Source organism: Hyla sarda, chromosome 7 (assembly GCF_029499605.1).
Source record: "Hyla sarda isolate aHylSar1 chromosome 7, aHylSar1.hap1, whole genome shotgun sequence".
NCBI classification, from domain to species: domain Eukaryota; kingdom Metazoa; phylum Chordata; class Amphibia; order Anura; family Hylidae; genus Hyla; species Hyla sarda.
Window position 1 is genome coordinate 10,136,197 of NC_079195.1, and position 13,059 is coordinate 10,149,255.

The window sequence follows — 13,059 nt, forward strand, 5'->3', positions numbered from 1 at the left end:
TTACTACATTATTCTTGAACATTTATGCATTTTTGTCAACAAACAAGGAAATCCGTTTTTGCATCGCTCACCTCCCTTCGTGCTGACTGTAGCGCGACTCCATCTGTCTCTAATAATTTGTAAAGAAGTTCAGGAGAAAGGAGCGCCGATCTGGATAAAACATAAAAAAAATTTAAAAAATGTAAAGTAAGTGCAAACAAGCGATGACTGATGAAATGTAACATCCCTCTAACGTGTTTCCGCCTTGCTGGGCCTTAGTTATCACCTTCATCCTATATCTGATCTATAAACACTGATCACTTATCACCTTCATCCTATATCTGATCTATAGACACTGATCACTTATCACCTTCATCCTATATCAGATATATAGACGCTGATAACTTATCATCTTCATCCTCTATCTGATCTATAGACACTGATCACTTATCACCTTCATCCTATATCTGATCTATAGACACTGATCACTTATCACCATCATCCTATATCTGATCTATAGACACTGATCACTTATCACCTTCATACTATATCTGATCTAGAGACACTGATCACTTATCACCTTCATCCTATATCTGATCTATAGACACTGATCACCTTCATCCTACATCTGATCTATAGACACTGATCACTTATCAATTTCATCCTATATCTTATCTATAGACACTGATCACTTATCCCCTTCATCTTATATCTGATCTATAGACACTGATCACCTTCATCCTATGTCTGATCTATTGACACTGATCCCTTATCACCTTCATCCTATATCTGATCTATAGACAATGATCACTTATCACCTTCATTCTATATCTGATCTATAGACACTGATCACTTATCCCCTTCATCCTATATCTGATCTATAGACACTGATCACTTATCACCTTCATCCTATATCTGATCTATAGACACTGATCACTTATTACCTTCATCCTATTTCTGATCTATAGACACTGATCACTGATCACCTTCATCCTATATCTGATCTATAAACACTGATCACTGATCACCTTCATCCTATATCTGATCTATAGACGCTGATCACTTATCACCTTCATCCTATATCTGATCTATAGACACTGATCGCTTATTACCTTCATCCTATTTCTGATCTATAGACACTGATCACTGATCACCTTCATCCTATATCTGATCTATAAACACTGATCACTGATCACCTTCATCCTATATCTGATCTATAGACGCTGATCACTTATCACCTTCATCCTATATCTGATCTATAGACACTGATCGATTGTCACCTTCATCCTATATCTGATCTATAGACGCTGATCAATTTTCACCTTCATCCTATATTTGATCTTTAGACACTGATCACTTACCACCTTCATCCTATATCTGATCTATAGACACTGATCACTTATCACCTTTATCCTATATCAGATCTATAGATGCTGATCACTTATCATCTTCATCCTATATCTGATCTATAGACACTGATCACTTATCACCTTCGCCCTATATCTGATCTATAGACACTGATCCCTTATCCCCTTCATACTATGTCTGATCTATAGACACTGATCACTTATCACCTTCATCCTATATCAGATATATAGATGCTGATAACTTATCATCTTCATCCTCTATCTGATCTATAGACACTGATCACTTATCACCTTCATCCTATATCTGATCTATAGACACTGATCACTTATCACCATCATCCTATATCTGATCTATAGACACTGATCACTTATCACCTTCATACTATATCTGATCTAGAGACACTGATCACTTATCACCTTCATCCTATATCTGATCTATAGACACTGATCACCTTCATCCTACATCTGATCTATAGACACTGATCACTTATCAATTTCATCCTATATCTGATCTATAGACACTGATCACTTATCCCCTTCATCTTATATCTGATCTATAGACACTGATCACCTTCATCCTATGCCTGATCTATAGACACTGATCCCTTATCACCTTCATCCTATATCTGATCTATAGACAATGATTACTTATCACCTTCATCCTATATCTGATCTATAGACACTGATCACTTATCACCTTCATCCCACATCTGATCTATAGACACTGATCACCTTCATCCTACATCTGATCTATAGACACTGATCACTTATCAATTTCATCCTATATCTGATCTATAGACACTGATCACTTATCCCCTTCATCCTATGTCTGATCTATAGACACGGATCCCTTATCACCTTCATCCTATATCTGATCTATAGACAATGATCACTTATCACCTTCATCCTATATCTTATCTATAGACACTGATCACTTATCACCTTCATCCCACATCTGATCTATAGACACTGATCACCTTCATCCTACATCTGATCTATAGACACTGATCACTTATCAATTTCATCCTATATCTGATCTATAGACACTGATCACTTATCCCCTTCATCTTATATCTGATCTATAGACACTGATCACCTTCATCCTATGTCTGATCTATAGACACTGATCCCTTATCACCTTCATCCTATATCTGATCTATAGACAATGATCACTTATCACCTTCATCCCACATCTGATCTATAGACACTGATCACCTTCATCCTATATCTGATCTATAGACACTGATCACTTATCACCTTCATCCTATATCTGATCTATAGACACTGACCACTTATCACCTTCATCCTATATCTGATCTATAGACACTGATCACTTATCACCTTCATCCTATATCTGATCTATAGACACTGATCACTGATCATCTTCATCCTATATCTGATCTATAGACACTGATCACTGATCACCTTCATCCTATATCTGATCTATAGACACTGATCACTTATCACCTTCATCCTATATCTGATCTATAGACACTGATCGCTTATCATCTTCATCCTTTATCTGATCTATAGACACTGATGGCTTGTTACCTTCATTCTATATCTGATCTATAGACGCTGATCAATTATCACCTTCATCCTATATTTGATCTTTAGACACTAATCACTTACCACCTTCATCCTATATCTGATCTATAGACACTGATCACTTATCACCTTTATCCTATATCAGATCTATAGACGCTGATCACTTATCATCTTCATCCTATATCTGATCTATAGACACTGTTCACTTATCACCTTCACCCTATATCTGATCTATAGACACTGATCCCTTATCCCCTTCATACTATGTCTGATCTATAGACACTGATCACTTATCACCTTCATCCTATATCTGATCTATAGACACTGATCACTTATCACCTTCATCCTATATCTGATCTATAGACACTGATCCCTTATCCCCTTCATACTATGTCTGATCTATAGACACTGATCACTTATCACCTTCATCCTATATCTGAACTATAGACACTGATCAATTATCACCTTCATCCTATGTTTGATCTATAGACACTGATCACTTACCACCTTCATCCCACATCTGATCTATAGACACTGATCACCTTCATCCTATATCTGATCTATAGAGACTGATCACTTATCACCTTCATCCTATATCTGATCTATAGAGACTGATCACTTATCACCTTCATCCTATATCTGATCTATAGACACTGATCACTGATCACCTTCATCCTATATCTGATCTATAGACACTGATCACTGATCACCTTCATCCTATATCTGATCTATAGACGCTGATCACTTATCACCTTCATTCTATATCTGATCTATAGACACTGATCACTTATCATCTTCATCCTATATCTGATCTATAGACACTGATTGCTTGTCACCTTCATCCTATATCTGATCTATAGACACTGATCACTTACCACCTTCATCCTATACCTGATCTATAGACACTGATCCCTTATCATCTTCATACTATGTCTGATCTATAGACACTGATCACTTATCACCTTCATCCTATATCTGATCTATAGACACTGATCACTTATCACCTTCACCCTATATCTGATCTATAGACACTGATCCCTTATCATCTTCATACTATGTCTGATCTATAGACACTGATCACTGATTACCTTCATCCTACATCTGATCTGCAGACACTGATCACTTATCACCTTCCTCCTACATCTGATCTATAGACACTGATCACTTATCACCTTCATCCTATATCTGATCTATAGACACTGATCACTTATCACCTTCATCCTGTATATGATCTATAGACACTGATCACTTATCACCTTCATCCTATATCTTATCTATAGACACTTATCACTGATCACCTTCATCCTATATCTGATCAATAGACTGATCACTTATCACCTTCATCCTATATCTGATCTATAGGCACTGAACTCTTCTCTGACTCACTTGTTGGCTGTTGTTTCCTCTTTCCTGATATATAGTAACATTCTCAGCTTCTTCCCGTTTATTGTAGAACATTGTGATCTGTTGTACTATGCGGATGTGTACATAGGATTGCACCACACCTGGGCATTTCTTACATGTAGTGAAGGATCCTTGGCTCTTCCAGTTACTGACACCGCAGGAGCTCAGCAGTTGGATCTGAGTGAGGTTAGTGTCGTCCGATCTAACAGTGTCACATTATAGAACTGATGAAGCTGAGGACTGTACTGTATTGTATATATTTCTGCTCAGCTCCTCCTGCTCTATAACATGATACCTGCAGATTGTACTGTATTGTATATATGATCTGCTCAGCTCCTCCTGCTCTATAACATTATACCTGCAGATTGTACTATATTGTATATATCATCTGCTCAGCTCCTCCTGCTCTATAACATGATACCTGCATATTGTACTGTATTGTATATGTCATCTGCTCAGCTCCTCCTGCTCTATTCCATGTTACCTGCAGATTGTACTGTATTGCATATATCATCTGCTCAGCTCATCCTGCTCTATAACATGATACCTGCAGATTGTACAGTATTGTATTTATCATCTGCTCAGCTCCTCCTGCTCTATAACATGATACCTGCAGATTGTACTGTATTGTATATATCACCTGCTCAGCTCCTCCTGCTCTATAACATGATACCAGCAGATTGCAATGTATTGTATATATAATCTGCTCAGCTCCCCCTGCTCTATAACATGATACCTGCAGATTGTACTGTAATGTATATATCATCTGCTCAGCTCCTCCTGCTCTATAACCTGATACCTGCAGATTGTACTGTATTGTATATATGATCTGCTCAGCTCCTCCTGCTCTATAACATGATACCTGCAGATTGTACTGTATTGTATATATGATCTGCTCAGCTCCTCCTGCTCTATAACATGATACCTGCATTTTGTACTGTATTGTATATATCATCTGATCAGCTCTTCCTGCTCTATAACATGTTACCTGCAGATTGTACCCTATTGTATATATCATTTGCTCAGCTCATCCTGCTCTATAAACTGATACCTGCAGATTGTACTGTATTGTAAATATGATCTGCTCAACTCCTCCTGCTCCATAACATGATACCTGCATATTGTACTGTATTGTATATATTAACTGTTCAGCTCCTCCTGCTCTATAACATGATACCTGCAGATTGTACTGTATTGTATATATAATCTGCTCAGCTCCTCCTGCTCTATAACATGATACCTGCAGATTGTAATGTATTGTATATATAATCTGCTCAGCTCCTCCTGCTCTATACCATGTTACCTGCAGATTGTACTGTATTGTATATATTATCTGCTCAGCTCCTCCTGCTCTATAACCTGATACATGCAGATTGTACTGTATTGTATATATCATCTGCTCAGCTCCTCCTGCTCTATAACATGACACCTGCAGATTGTACTCTATTGTATATATAATCTGCTCAGCTCTTCCTGCTCTATAACATGACACCTGCAGATTGTACTATATTGTATATATGATCTGCTCAACTCCTCCTGCTCTGTAACATGATACCTGCAGATTGTACTGTATTGTATATATCACCTGCTCAGCTCCTCCTGCACTATAACATGTTACCTGCAGATTGTACTGTATTGTATATATGATCTGCTCAGCTCCTCCTGCTCTATAACATGATACCTGCAGATTGTACTGTATTGTATATATCATCTACTCAGCTTCTCCAGCTCTATAACATGATACCTGCAGATTGTACTTTATTGTATATATGTATATCATCACCTCAGCTCTTCCTGCTCTATAACATGGAACCTGCAGATCATACTGTATTGTGTATATCATCCGCTCAGTTGATGATCTTGTATTGTGTTGGAGCATGCTCAGAGTTGTAGTTTTGCAACAGCTGGAGATCCACAGTTTTGTGACTACTGTTGTAGATGTTTAATACAATGCAAAATGGGAGCTTCTGTTCATTATTGTGTCCAGATTTTGAAATCTTGTTCCATCAAAAAGTTTCTACAGCAGAACCTTATAAAATATCTTAGACCCTCAGAAGTCCTCAAAGAAGCCCATATGACCTCTCAGGAGAACCTCAGGGTGTAACCACCAATGTTTTCCCTTCCAGATGGCTTTGGCAGTTTTGACATTCCTCTCTATGGTGGTCTTTGCACAAGGTAAGAAATCTGATGAATTCTGGAATATTGTAGATATTGGTCCCCACCCCCAGTGGGGCTCACAATATAAACCAATCAGTGTGGGAGGAAACAGACAAACATACAAACTCTCTGCAGATGGCTTTGGTGCGATTTGGACCCAGTATTCCAGCAATGCAACAGGGCTAACCACTGAGCCACCGTGCTGCCAATCTCATCATAAGATGTGCCCTGATGGTCTGTTACAATGTATCAGTTCAGGTAAAATTCCCCAGTTTTGAGTGTAACCCATTAAGCTTGTAGAGGATTGTCAGAACTGTATACAAACCCAAATTATTATCTATGTCTCCAGTCAAACAGGTACCAGAGATCAAGGAGAAGAGGGAGGGACTGGCTGGTGGTGATCACTGTTAAGGGGGCACTGTAGATGTCACTGTTCTGGGGGTGCTGTGGATGTCACTGTTCTGGGGGTGCTGTGGATGTCACTGTTCTGGAGGCACCGTGAATGTTACTTTTTTGAGGGCACTGTGGATGTCACTTACATGGGGGCACTGTGGATGTCAGTTACATGGGGGGCACTATAGATGTCACTTACATGGGGGCACTGTGGATGTTACTTTTATGGGGGCACTGTGGATGTTACTTTGATGGGAGGCACTGTGGATGTTACTTTTATAGGGGGCACTGTGGATGTCACTTACATGGGGGGCTCTGTGAATGTTGCTTTTATGGGGGACACTGTGGATGTTACTTTTATAGTGGGCACTGTGGATGTTACTTTTATAGCGGACACTGGGATGTCATTGTTCTGGGGGCACTATAGATGTCACTTACATGGGGGGCACTGTGGATGTTACTTTTATGGGGGGCACTGTGGATGTCCCTGTTCTGGTGGCACTGTGGATGTTACTTTTATGGGGGGCACTGTGGATGTCATTGTTCTGGGGGCACTATAGTTATCACTTTTATGTGTGCAGAGTAGGAAGCAAAGATAAAACGGAGCGCACCCAGTGAAGCCTGTAAATACAACTGCAGTATCATGATAATATTATGGGGGCCCCTTACCAGATGTGGATGAGCTAAGAGCACAAATCCTCTCCTAACATGAAAAGTTATTGGTCAGTGGTTCCTCCGGGCTCTGTATGAATGTGCATAATACATAATACAAACAGGCAGAGGAGGTGACGGACCAGGAACCTCTCCACCATAATAGACCATTATAATAAGAAGAAAGGGCTTTATTTCACAAGGTGCTACCTGATCCCCGGCTCTTCTGAAAACATATAAGCTTGAACCTGCTGGGCTATGTTTAGGAGTGCACCCCCCCACCCCCCCATACCTCCTCCTCATGGTCTGTGAGAAAATCCTGATGGATAAATGTCTTTACTAGATATTCAGCTCCATTCATCATTCCCAGGTATATACATATCATTGTGGAGCAGAGTGAGATAGAGCTCGGTACTGTGGCATCGCGAGGTATCACACATAATCTTGTGCCTGACATGGTAAATGGTGACACTTTGTATCCCCTGTGTATTTTATGCCTGATGAAGAGCCATGGATGCGTAGGACCTTATAAAATAAAAGCTTCTTATTGTTTTTACTACATAGTCGGCTTAAGGTTATTCTATTGGAGATGTGCCAGGCACCACTGTGAAAGGGTTACAGAATCTTTCTCACAAAGACTGTCAGAAGTTTACAGAGCTCTTCATGACACAGATTAAACTTTATCTACATTAAAGGGGTTCTCTGGAGAGTTACTGCTATATTCAAAAACACTCAGGATGGGATGATGAAGAAAAAAAAAACTGTACTTTCTGCTGTAGAACTCTACCCAGTGCCATCCTGCCAGTACCAGTCCCTGCTGTCGAGCACTTCTGGCATCCTTCTAACACAGGACATGCCAATCACTGGGGGCGGGGTCACTGCTGCTGTCACTAATTGGCTGAGCAGGTGTGGTGTCCTGTGGCTTTAGATGCTTCAGGCAGCCCCGCAGCACAGGTGTTTGGCTTACTGTGAAACGTCTTGTTCTATTAATTATGTTTTGCACTTTAGTAAGAAGTACTGTATTTTTCGCACTTTTTCTTCCCCAAAACTGTGGGGGGGGGGGGGGGGGGGGGGGGAAGTTGGTGCGTCTTATACGGCAAATACACATTAAAACCCTGTCCTATCGCGGCGGTCCCTGCGGCCATCAACGGCCGGGACCCGCGGCTAATACAGGACATTACCAACCGCGGTGATGCCCTGTATTAACCCTTCAGACACAGCGATCAAAGCTGACCGCCGCGTCTGATGCGAAAGTGACACTGCTCATTCGGGCTGTTCGGGAACGTCGCAGTGAAATCACGGCGTCCCGAACAGCTTACAGGATACCGGGAGGGACCTTACCTGCCTCCTCGGTTTCTGCTCTGTGCCGGGATCCCCTGCATGGCCGGCGCTCTCCTTCGTCGTCATCACGTCGCCGCGCACGCCGTCCTGTCATCCAATAGGATCAGCTTGCGTAGTGACGTGATGGCGGCGACTGAGAGCGATCATACCGAGCAGCAGAGACATTCCGGAGCAACGGGGACACCCCGGGGATGCTGCGACAGCGATGGAGGGCGACATCCAGGGCAGCGGTGACGAGCAGTGACGGTCCGGAGCGGCGGGGACACGTGATTATTTCCTCCTATACCAGTGGTCTTCAACCTACGGACCTCCAGATGTTGCAAAACTACAACTCCCGGCATGCCATCGGCTGTCCGGGCATGCTGGGATTTGTAGTTGTGCAACATCTGGAGGTCCGCAGGTTGAAGATCACTGTCCTATACTTTAAATTGTATTTGGTTCAGAATCTTTTTTTTTCTAGATTTCCCTCCTTTAAAATTGTGTGCGTCTAATATGGCGAAAAATACGGTAAAATATTTTTCTGAGTATTTTGTTGATGTTATCGCAATGTATGTTATTTATGTGTTACAGTACCCTCAAGAGAGGAGCTGTGTAAACCCCATGTGGCCCTGCCTGCCATTGTTAACCCCTAAATTCTAGCCCCTATAGCGTAGTGGGGGAGGAGTTGCCCTAGTTGAGTCCAGACCAGTCTGAGCATCAGTGTGGTAAAGGTGTTTCGTGTGCTCTAAGGGAAGGCCCAGATCAAATCTACTTCATCCGGTCATTCTGCAAGGATCACCCACACGGTGGAAGTTCATGTCCTGGCGGAGGAGGCTATAAGACCTTGACAGAACCCTAACTACCAGGACCATTCTCCAAGTCTCAAGTCAGTATCAATTAATTTGGTAAATGCACCACATGTCCCAGCAAGGCAACGGGGCTCCCAAGGGGTTACGCTGCATCCTCTCCACTGCACCATACCCTGTGTAATACCATCTACACCCTGCTCAGAAAAGATAGTTATCCGAAACCTGATGTTGGTTTCTTCCTTTACTCCCCGTGTCTGGCCCAGGAGACGCTGTCTCCAACCTCGGACCTTGTATAGGCTAACAGTGCCCTGGCATCACAAAGTGATCAGATATTCCTTTACCTTCATGACTACCACACAGGCATTTCCTATGTGTAGAAAAGAAAACAGGAAGTGCCCTGCAGTGAGGACTGGCACCGTCAGAAGGGCACTGGAGAGGGGATTGGGGGCAGGTGACCCTACATGGTTTTCTTTTTCATTCCTCCCTCAGCTCTTTTAAAATTTACATTTATTCTCCAGAGAACCCCTTTAAATGGGCACTCTCATTAAAACTAATGTTTGCTCTTGCACTCCTCATGGTAAATAAAAAATATTTCTAATATACTTTGTTTCAAAAATAAAAATGAAGTTTTCTATGTTTTATTTGTGCGTAAAAAAGCTCAAGAGCACATTTTCCCCCATCTCATACACAGACTTGGGACCGAGGTCCAAACACAGGAAGTGCAGTCTGGAGTGCTGAGGGGGTGTGTCCAACTAGCAGCAAATGGCAGTTAAGTGTGAGAGGAGCTATGATTGGATGAAGCTGGACACACCCCCCTCAGCACTTTCTGTCTTTGGACTTTGGTCCAAAGTCTGTGTATGAGATGGGGAAAAAATGTGTTTTTGAGCTTTTTTAAGCACAACAAAAAAATGTTTTTTTAAACAAAGTATATTAGAATTTTTTTTATTTACCATGAGGAGTGCAAGAGCAAACATTAGTTTTAATGAGAGTGACCCTTTAAATCTCTGTTCTCTACTATTTTACTTTTTTCACTAATCTTTTCCATTAGAACGTAAGTGTAATTGTCATTGGGAATACATCATCTTATATCTTAGTCACCTCCGGAGCTGCAGCCATAGAGTGTGACTGAAGGATTAGATGTGTATTGTGACCTGCGTATACAGCGTTCCTCACACTATATATAACACACCTGTTATTCATTCTGGTGAAGGTAGAACGAAATGCTATGCGGACATAGGATGTGTCACCAATGAGTCCCCATACTGGTCCTTGTGGCGGATGATCTCCATATTTCCACAATCTCCTGAATCAATAAAAACCCGGTTCTTTCTCTTCACGATCAATAACATCGACCAATATCAGGTAAGGTGGTCCCGATCCTTCCAGTTCAATGTACCAACAGGAGAATGCAGATCAGGTTCCTAGACCAGGTTGGACTTAAAGTGCCTTAAGCAGCAATATTGGGTCAATGGGAGCTAGAGTGGCCACGGACCTTTTAGATTTTTCCACTGTTGAGGAAGATATTAGACTCTTTGTAGGTTGTGCCTTGTGCATACCCCCCAATACAGTGGTCCCTCAAGTGGTTCCAGGACGACTATTGTATGTTGAAACCATAATTCCATGGAAACCTGGTAATTGGTTCTGAAGCCCCCAAAATGTCATCCAAAAATAGGAAAAATTGAGGATTACATATAAAAAGTAGATAAATAATATAGATAAAGAAAATCCTAACATATAAAAGTAAGAAAGATCTGCTGGGAGCTGTAACCACTGTCTGTGTAGAGGACAGGAGCTTCTTCAGGGTCCTGTACAGAACACACAATGTCCTAAAAAAGTAATGGAGCCGCTCTCACCTGGTGTCCAAAGGAGCAGCTATCCCTGTCACAGGTAAAGAGTACAGAACATGTAGTACCTCCATGTACTGTAGGGGGCGTTACCAGACAGCCAGTCAGTGCATACTCTTCAGTAATACAGGTAAAGAGTACAGAACATGTAATACCTCCCTGTACTGTAGGAGGCGCTACCAGACACCAGTCAGTGCATACACTTCAGTAATACAGGTAAAGAGTACAGAACATGTAATACCTCCCTGTACTGTAGGGGGCGCTGCGAAACACCAGTCAGTGCATACACTTCAGTAATACAGGTAAAGAGAACAGAACATGTAATACCTCCCTGTACTGTAGGGGGCGCTACCAGACACCAGTCAGTGCATACACTTCAGTAATACAGGTAAAGAGTACAGAACATGTAATACCTCCCTGTACTGTAGGAGGCGCTACCAGACACCGGTCAGTGCATACACTTCAGTAATACAGTTTTACCAGTGAATGCCCATTCTGATTGGTCGGTTCTTTCAGCCATTGACACATTTCACAGATCTGGACTGTCCGTACATTGTATGTTGAGTCTGGTTTATAGTTACAATGGTACAAACAAAAAATAGCAGCGGCATATTTTATCAAAACTTTTTTTAAATATTTTTTAAAAGGCACTTTTTGATCAAAAAATGTCCCCCATATGCCACGTGGAGGCAGCCATTTTCGGATGCTCCCTAACATACATTATGAGTCTAATACTCACAACTCTCACCTCTGCTGTGCATAAAGCCTCTTGACTGGGTTGTATGCTAGATCAACCATCAATTTAAACATTTAAACTCCCTCCTGGGAAAGGGGGAGGGGTGAATGGCTGGAGAGGGTGCCATTCCCTCAAAGTATCATACAACAAAAACACAAATAGCCAGCACAACTACAGGATATACGAGTGCATGCTGCTGTGGCAAATGCAAACTATACAAACAAAAAGTTGCAGCGGCACATTTTATCAAAAACATTTTAAAATATTTTTTAAAAGGCTCTGAGCGCACTTTTTCATCTAAAAATGTCCCCCATCCGCCCAGTCAAGAGGCTATATGCACAGCAGAGGTGAGAGTTGTGAGTATTAGACTCATAATGTATGTTAGGGACCATCCGAAAATGGCCGCCTCCACGTGGCGGATGGGGGACATTTTTTGATCAAAAAGTGCGCTGAGAGCCTTTTAAAAAATATTGAAAAAATGTTTTTGATAAAATGTCCCGCTGCAATTTTTTGTTTGTATAGTTTGCATTTGCTACAGCAGCATGCACTCGTATATCCTGTAGTTGTGCTGGCTTTTTGTGTTTTTTGTTTTATAGTTACAATGGTCCAGAAAAGACCATTGTAGGTTGAAACTATTGTATGTTGAGGCCATTGTAAGTTGAGGGATCACTGCACAGTGCCCTGATGATTGCACCTTGGTGTGTCCTTGGTGTTATGATGGTACAGATGAAGCTAGGACAATGGAGGGTGGAAGAACAAGAACAGAGAACAGTGCAGTTCAACAGGTGACTTCACTCTTAGTATTAGATCATAAACCTACATGGAGGCACAGTTCTTAAACGTTTTATTTT

General features: G+C 41.4%; 2 protein-coding genes across 2 annotated transcripts in view; one reads left to right on the top strand and one right to left on the bottom strand.

The window, feature by feature from the left end:
- The window catches only part of LOC130283081 (pancreatic lipase-related protein 2-like), a 76,486-nt gene extending 76,215 nt beyond the window's left edge, over positions 1 to 271 (bottom strand). The window contains exons 1-2 of the mRNA XM_056532271.1: positions 234 to 271; positions 72 to 109 (exon numbers count right to left, since the gene is read on the bottom strand). Of these exons, the coding sequence (XP_056388246.1) occupies positions 72 to 109; positions 234 to 271 (76 nt within the window). The remainder of the gene's footprint in view (positions 1 to 71; positions 110 to 233) is intronic.
- A 6,153-nt stretch (positions 272 to 6,424) lies between these two features.
- The window catches only part of LOC130283082 (pancreatic lipase-related protein 2-like), an 83,423-nt gene continuing 76,788 nt past the window's right edge, over positions 6,425 to 13,059 (top strand). Inside the window, exons 1-2 of the mRNA XM_056532272.1 lie at positions 6,425 to 6,473; positions 10,839 to 10,990. Coding sequence (XP_056388247.1) covers positions 6,425 to 6,473; positions 10,839 to 10,990 — 201 coding nt within the window. The remainder of the gene's footprint in view (positions 6,474 to 10,838; positions 10,991 to 13,059) is intronic.